The sequence below is a fragment of the Malania oleifera genome, chromosome 11, assembly GCF_029873635.1.
Source record: "Malania oleifera isolate guangnan ecotype guangnan chromosome 11, ASM2987363v1, whole genome shotgun sequence".
Lineage (NCBI taxonomy): Eukaryota > Viridiplantae > Streptophyta > Magnoliopsida > Santalales > Ximeniaceae > Malania > Malania oleifera.
The window spans coordinates 19,845,996-19,854,654 of record NC_080427.1 but is presented as its reverse complement, the minus strand read 5'-3'; the positions used below and the strand labels follow the sequence as shown (position 1 = coordinate 19,854,654).

At 39.7% G+C, this 8,659-nt stretch overlaps 1 protein-coding gene across 1 annotated transcript; it reads right to left on the bottom strand.

The window, feature by feature from the left end:
- Window positions 1-492: 492 nt before the first annotated feature.
- Window positions 493-1,593, bottom strand: LOC131167418 (uncharacterized). The gene has a single exon (XM_058126225.1). It carries the CDS (start codon window positions 1,591-1,593, stop codon window positions 493-495), a length of 1,101 nt encoding a protein of 366 aa, XP_057982208.1.
- Between the last annotated feature and the right edge of the window lie 7,066 nt (window positions 1,594-8,659).

Here is an 8,659-nt window from a genome sequence, read left to right as displayed (position 1 = left end):
CTTCTTCCGTAGTGCCTTGAAGAAAGGTAAGCCTTTGTCCCCTAAGCAAGAGACAAACCTGCTGAGGGACGCTATCCTCCCTGTCAAAACTTGGATCTCCTTTTTTGTCCGTGGGGCCTCCATCTCCAGTAGCGCTCTTATTTTATCTGGGTTTGCTTTTATACCTCTACGAGACACCATGAAGCCTAGGAATTTTCTTGCAGAAACTCCGAACACACACTTCGATGGGTTCAGCTTCATGTGGTACTGTCGAAGGAGTTTGAATATTTCCCTCAAGTCTTTGCAATGTTGCTCCACTACCAAGCTTTTCACCAGCATGTCGTCCACGTATGCCTCCATTGTTTTTCCAAGCTGGTCTTTAAAAATCCTGTTCACCAATCTCTGATATGTGGCTCCTGCATTTTTTAGCTCGAAAGGCATCACCCGATAACAATACAGACCCATTTCGGTGATGAAAGACGTTTTTTCTTCATCTGCTCGACTCATGGGGATTTAATTGTATCTTGAGTAGGCATCCATGAAGCTGAGGAGCTCGTGCCCTGAGGTTGAATCTACTAGCTGGTCGATTCGGGGAAGAGGGAAGCTGTCTTTTGGGCACACCTTATTCAAGTCAGTGAAGTCTATGCAAGTGCGCCATTTTTCGTTAGGCTTTCTTACTAGAACCACGTTACTCAACCACTCCGGGTAGTCTACCTCCCTGACGAAGTTGGCTTGTACCAGCTTCGTCACTTCTTCATCGATTATTCTGATCCGCTCCATTGCAAAGCTCCTCTTTTTCTGCTTCACAGGTCTATGGTTGGGATCGACCTGGAGCCTGTGCTCTATGACTGCAGGGTTGATGCCAGGCATGTCTGCAGCCGACCATACGAACAAATCAGTGAATTTGTTCAATAATTCGATCAGCTCTACTTTCAAGGTTTCGAGCAATTGATCCCCGATCTGTATACTCCTCTCTTGGTGGCCCTTCAATGGTATGTGTTTGATATCTTCATCTACCGTACTAATCTGGGGATACTCTCCCCTTACTTCTAGATCTTCCATCGTTAGAGCTTCCCTAGCCTCCATCTTCCCTTTTGGGGCCATTACATAGCAACTTCGAGCAGCGGCCTGATCTCCCTTTACAAACCCTATCCCTTGTGATGTAGGGAATTTGATTTTAAGATGGTATGTTGACGTTACAGCCTGAACTGCATTAAGGAAAGGGCGACCCAAAATGACATTGTATACCGAAGGTCTGTCGACCACCAGGAATTCTGTCAACGTTGTTACCTGCTGCGAGGTCGTCCCTATTGTTACTGGTAACGTGATTGTACCCAAGGGGTGAACAGTGTCTCCCCCAAATCCTACCAAGGGGGTCGAGACCTGCTTGAGTCGTTCCTTGCCGATCTTCATTCCAACCAGGACCGACCAGAACATGATGTTGGATGAGCTACCGTTGTCTATCAATATGCGTCTGACCATGTAATTGGCCACAAGTAGGGAGAGCACTAAAGCGTCATCATGTGGTTGCTGCACTCCTTCTTCGTCTCTACTGTCAAAGATTATGACGTCATCTTTTCTGTTTTGTTTGCTACTGGCTTCCCCCTTTTCCATCGTCAGCACCTGTTTAGCATATCTTTTGCATGCACTCTCGCTATCTCCTCCACTAGCGGATCCTCCGAAGATCACCGCAATTTCCCCAATGACCTGCTATTCCTTCTCTTTTGCGCCATGCCTTCTCTGCTCGAGTGGTTCCCTTTGTGGATTTTCTTTCTTTATAAATCTTGACAGATGTCCCCTTCTAATTAGGACTTCGATTTCTTTCTTCAATTGAATGCATTCTTCTGTGTCGTGGCTGTGATCCCTATGGAATGCGCAGAACTTGCACATGTTCCGCTTATGCAGAGGCGTTCGTATAGGTTCAGGCCACGAGATGTAGTCTTTCCTTTTGATCTACATTAGTAACTTTGAGCGCGGTACATTTAGGGGTGTGTAGGTGGAGAACTTGTTGTGTTGTCCTTTCATCTTTTGACCCGCGTGCAGCGCACTAGTCTCGCGTCTTTTTGCAGATCTATGGGGATCTCCACTTTCCCTGCTACTGTTTTTCCTTTTCCGCTCGAGGCGTCTTCCTCTCGTATTCATCATCTCCTCCAAATTGATGTACTTCTGCGCTTGGACCATTAGTTCCCCCATGTCTACCGGTGACTTTTTCCCCAACGAGTATAAGAAGCTTCCAGGCTGGATAGCCGTTGTCAGGGTTGCTAGTGCAATCCCTATGTCTAAGTTGCGAATCTCTAGAGTTGCCGTGTTGAAGCGATGCATAAAATCTTTTAGAATCTCCTGCTCTCCTTGCGCTATACTCATGAGATGGCAAGTTGTTTTAGCAACCCTCCTGCTGCTAAGGAAGTGGCTAGTGAAGAGTTGTTCCATGTCTGAGAAGGAACCGATGGATCCGGGTCACAGTGTGCGGTACCAATCTCTGGTAGTACCCTTAAGGGTCATTCCAAAAGCTCGACACATGATTGCGTCTGGAATTCCTTGCAACTACATCAACATTTTAAAATTATCTAGGTGATCAATTGGGTCTGATAAGCTTTCGTACTGGTCAAAAGTAGGCATCTTGAATCTACTTGGCAATGGAGCCTCCATGATTTCCTTATTGAATGGGGGCTTCGAAGGCCTCATGGATGCTTCCCCATAGTAGGGTTTGGTTCTGCCCTCTTTCATCATCTTCTCTATATGATCTATCTTTTTGATTCTTTCTTCAAGCTCCGTGGATCTTTGTTGATTGACGTCCACGCTATTTGCATCTTCTACCTTCTTGTTGGGTTGGGTTTTCTCCACTGGTTTGTTAGCTTGCTTGTCTGCGCTAAGATTCTTCTGCGGTTGGGGGAGGACGTGCCCTTCTTGACTCTTTTGTTGCAAGAGTTGGTTAAGCATGTCCTTCATTTCCTTCTGGAAAGTGAGGAACTTTTCCCTACTAACACCTGATGACTCTACTGGCGTGGATTGGATGGATTGGGATGGTTCTTTTGTAGCAGGGAACGAGGTAGAATTGCGCGAGGTCGGCATTGCTAGGATGTTCAAAGTTAAGAGCAAGATAGTATCGCCTCCTAAAAGTAGGTTCCTACAGACGGCGCCAACTGTTGCGGGATGAAAATAATAGGGATGCTCCTTCGACTCCCGTTGACCTGAAAGAGGAAGAGAAGAAAGGCTTGGAGGACCCGGGGTGTACTCCGGGAGATCTCTCCGATGCCTAAGTAAGAGGAACGCTTTTAGGAAGGCTAAACGCAATAGTAGAATAGTGTTTTGTCACTTACCTTTGCCTTTTCTCCAACTCCCTTCTTATAGGGGCTTGAGTTGACCGTCGGTTGGCTCAGATTTATTGCACGGGGGCGTAAATCGCTCTCCAGCAATAAATGTGTGTGTCTATCACTCGGTTATTAAAGGTGTCGGCATGGATCTCTCCTCCTTTTTATTAGGTCGGAGCTAATCACTCGTCAGAATGTCAGACCCGGAGAAAGTGCGAGATAAGCGTTGACCTGCCCTCATTAGTGTGATTTATTATGGGCATATCAATATATTAGATATTTAATGTTATGAAATGGTCTTAATTTATGATTATATTTTTTATATATTATAAAAATCCTCTACTATTAAGATTTATTATTTTGAATTTATACTTGTAATCATAAAATTAATATAAGAATTATATTCTATTATGTGGCAAACTTGACGATTTTTTAATTCGATGTTAGGATCAAGTTTTTATGGTTGTTACTTTTCAATTTAGTAAGTATATTTCTAGTTGAGATAAGACATTAAAATTTAATTAAGGATGGATATAGAATAGACATATTATCCTATTAGATAACTTGATTGCCTAGTAGATTAATCAGCTGCCCTCAAGGATTTTGAATCTTATTGTATATAAAGATATATATATATATATATATTATGAAATTATGTCCTAAATTACGTGTGCGCACACAAGTAAATATAAAAATTAGAGAAAATTAAAAGAGAGAAGAAGAACACGAATTCACTTGATTTGTCAATTTGTCTACATCCATAGAATCCCTGCACAATTTTCACTATCAAATGAAAAAAATAATAATAATTTAGGGTTTCAACCCTCAACTGCGATGACTATATATAGTACCATATGAAAACTCCAAAATACTCCCTGCGCTCCCGTAGTGGACCCCTTGAGCAATCTCATTTGCAACCATTTACAAATATATACCCTCTGAATATGAGTCACAACTCAACATAATGTTTACTAGCACGACTTTTATTGTTGTTTTAAAAAAATTATGAACTATTTGTCTTCAGTAATCAAGATTTCAAACTAAGATAAACTAAAGCAAATGGACATATTTAAGACAAGTAATCATAAAACAGAATATTAAAAGGAAATGTAATTTTAATATAAAATAAATTACTTTAAAATATATATATAAATGAAAAATAAATTGCAAAATATATAGCAAAATACAACTTTCATAGAACTAAGCCACAATTATTTATATAATCAATACTTAATATCACTGCAAATAAAGTTTCATTTTTCTCGTTTGAGATGACAAAATACTGAGTACAATATAATGAACTATTAAGGAATCAACTACCAACAATCGTTTTTCTTTTTCTGTAATCATTCATTCTCTTATCTATGCATAAAAAGATTTAATTCTAAATATTCAGTAACGCTAGTGAAACTTTCAAGGAAGTAATCACTAGCATTACTATGATTCTAATTGAATTGTCATATTTGGTTTGGACAATGAGACCAATTAACACTAAAATTTACTTATTAATGATTCTCACAACATTGAAGAGAGCATCTAGCATGCCTTTGTTTTTGTTTTTTGTTTTTTTTTTAAAGAGAATATTCTGCCAACAAAATCGACATACTGTGGGACAACTTAAAAGTTAAGGAAGAAGACCATGAAGAGGACCCCCTAGGTGTGGTTCAGGTGATAGTGTGGGCTGTGGGAGTGTCTCTCACGAGATTAGATGTTCAAACCCTCCCGGTCTCGTTTCCGCCCTTAGACTCATGAATTTACCTTCGCTTCGAAGTTATGGGGTCAACTTCAAGGGGCGCAGGATTAATCACGTGGATCGTAAAACGGACACGTGGATACCTGATGTGTAATCCAAAAAAATAAGACCAAGAAGACGAAAACAAAAAAAGGAAAAAGAAACACAAAGAGGGAGGCTGTCATTTCCGGCCTTTTAGGTCAGCATTGAAAGGGCCAGCACTACCGTGAGCTTCCCACATGTGCCACACCTCAGACTCACATTTCAACCGTTGTCAGTCATGCACGTGTCGCCACTTAACTGGGTCCCACGCGCATTCGGGTTTTCCTTCCCCTTCACTTTCATAGTCAGCCTCTATGCAATTATTTAGTAGCGATATTACGCTGAAGATGACGTGGCAAATTTAAAAAACACTGCAAATGTTGGCTCTTTGCAGGTGCACCATCGTGAAGAAGACGGCCATCCCCGGTTGGTGGCGAGCTGCAGGAACAACAACAAAAAGAACCAGTAGAAGAAGATAAGAACACATCAGACCGATCGTGACGCGAGAAAGAAGTCGACCAAGTTGCGCGTCAGTAAGATATAAAGAACAAAGATAGCGAAATTAATAAGGGAGAGAAGAAATCAACTTTATCTATCAGAATCTAAATAAACCTGGCGACATCGTCTCGGTCAGGACTGATCAGGAGTACGTAACTAATTAATAAAAATCGAATTGGGGTTGTGGGAGATGTCGGGGGCGCGGGGAGCTCAGCCGCCGGAGTCGCGGACGGCTACGGAGTACGAGTCAGTGGAAGGGGGAGAGAACAAGACGAAGGTGGACGTACGGTCGTCGAAAGACGTTGGGGGCTTAGAGGTGGACAAGCTCCAAGACAAGGTGGAAGATGCCGCTGGCGAAGGGGGAGAACAAACAGGACCCGGGCGCTATGGGCACTGGTTAGATAGCCTTAATTAATTTGGTGCCTGGAGTTTCACGTCTTCGTCTGTATTTACCTACTGTACTCCGTGTATCCACAATGTAAAAAATAATAATGCGTTGGAGACGTGCTACATACCCAGGTTATTATTAAAATTAGAGAGTATGTTAGTAAAATTACCTGCTATTTGTTTTCCAGCATTTATGCATAAGGCAATCATTTTTGAAAATCGGGATACAAAAAAAAAAAAAATCTAATGTTTATGTGGTTAGGGTTGCAAAGTCTTCACCCGAGCTCCATTAACTTTTGAATTAAAAAATTGTTGATGTTGGATTTTGTGTGAGGTGCAAACGAAAATGAAATAGCGATCCTTCAATAAAAAGAGTTAGGTTGACTTCTTTTGTTTTATTTTTTGAAAATACAGAAAAAATTAAAAAATTTAAATAGATATGTGAAAATCAAAATTTGAATTTGAGAGTGCATTTATGTGTAGGATGTCAGCTTGACGTGTCAGAGCTGACAATACCAAAAAACTTCTTCCCGATTAAAAGTTATGCGCTTAGAGACAAATTTAGTAAACTTAATTGATTTTAAGCATTTAAGTGTCCAATTCGAGCATATAAGATCCAAACTAACTGGGGTCAGTCTTGATACGTCTATCACATTGAGTTGGATGTGCCAGAGTTGCCGGTGCCTAAAAACTCTTTCTCAGGAGTTTTTTTTGCACACTTAGAAGTAAAGTTATGATGCAAATAAACTTAGTAAATGAGTGGATTTTAGCACTCCAATGTCTAAATCGAGCATATGAGGTCCAAACCAAGTGGGGTCAGTCTCGACACATCCATCACATTGAGCTAGACGTGCCAGAGCTGACGGTGCCTACAAACTCCTTTCCAAGAGCTTTTTGCGCACTTAGGAAGAAAGTTAGAATACAACTAAACTTACCAAACTTAGTGGATTTTAGCACTCAAGTGTCCAAGTTGGTCATACGAGGTGCAAACCGAGTGAGGTCAGTCTCGACATATCCGTCACATTGAACTGGACGTGCGGGAGCAGACGGTGCCCAAGAACTCCTTCCTGGGAGTTTTTGCGCGCTTAGGAAGAAAGTTAGAATACAAACAAACTTAACAAACTTAGTGAATTTTAACACTCGGGTGTCCAAGTTGGGCATACGAGGTCCAAACTGAGTGAGGTCAATTCCGCTTGATCAAACTTAGCTATTTAAAATTTTATTATTTTTTATTTAACTATGTTCAATCATTTTTCTATTAAATTATTTTTAATTATAGTGTGTACATATATATTCAAAAATTCTATACAAATTTTTTGTATAATTATTACTTTGTAGGGTTCGCGGACAGTCACAAGAAGATAAGGGCAATGCCAAGCACTACAATCGGATGCAGCTTTTTTTTTTTTTTTAATATTTTTTGTTATATGAATAGATCATGTATTCATGTTTCTGAACAATTTGTATTTGAATTGTGAACAATTTGTATTTGAATTTGTATTTGACCAATATTGTGTATGTTGAAATGTAATTTCAGGTTTTTACATGAATTAATTAATGATTTCAAAAAAAAAATAACCATTTTATATTTTCAGTGACGGTTCTGGCTAGTATTAGTAACAGTTTTCAAACCGTCACTAAAAGCACCATGTTAGACTAATAGTAACAGATATGCGAACCATCACTAAAAGTGTAACGACCTGCTATTTAACTAGGGTTTTTTTTTTTTTTTTATATATACTGTAACATTTATAATGCTCTGATACCAAATTGGATTAAACTCAACCATCAACCTAAGCAGCGAGAAGCAGAAATCAAATAAACATAACCATATATAATTATATACAATACCAGAGTGTTAAAATGTTTCCCAAAATATACATGTATGACTGATTTCCAAAATACCCTCAACTGGCTAGGGTTATAAAAAAATACTCCAAAAAATACTCACTTCTACTATCAGGGCAATACTGAGGCCCCTCTATCTGCGAGCCTAGTCTGCTTGCCTACCTGGATCACTTGAAAAATGTTAAAGTAATGGAATGCGCCAATGCTCAGTAAGACAAAATATGCTATTGCTAGTGTGTGACAAATGAGTTACAATACTATGTCAATATGTTGCAATATAATCATGTATAATTGAATTTGTAATTACAATACAAGTAATATAAACCACCATCCTTTCTAGGTTGCTTAACATATCTATACTTTAGGTTTCTACTCAAAATACTTCTAATGTACATAAATATATTCTCTGTCTCTGTAAATCTATATATATAATAATAATAATAATAACTGAAAACTTCCCTGTGGCTAACTATATGTCATTATTTAACCCCTCACGACAAGGTTGTGTGGCCCGTAGGCGAGATCTACCCTGACTAGCTGACCAGGATAAACCACTATACTCCCTCAGTCAGATCGGCCACTCCTCAACCCATATCTGATGGGAAGCCTATCCACGTCTGGGCACGATCGACCTACTACCACGTATTATCTGAATAGGTGGTTGCACTCTGAACTGAATATCTGAAGCTACGGTACCGTGCTCTGCTGTATGGTCCAACAAAGTGTGATACTATATAATATATTTCTATATACAACTATTTGATTTACCATGATTCTGAAATAACTATACTAAACCATGACACTGAAATGAACTGTAACTGTGTCAACTATATTTCTAAACTGAACTGTAATCTGTAAGTCA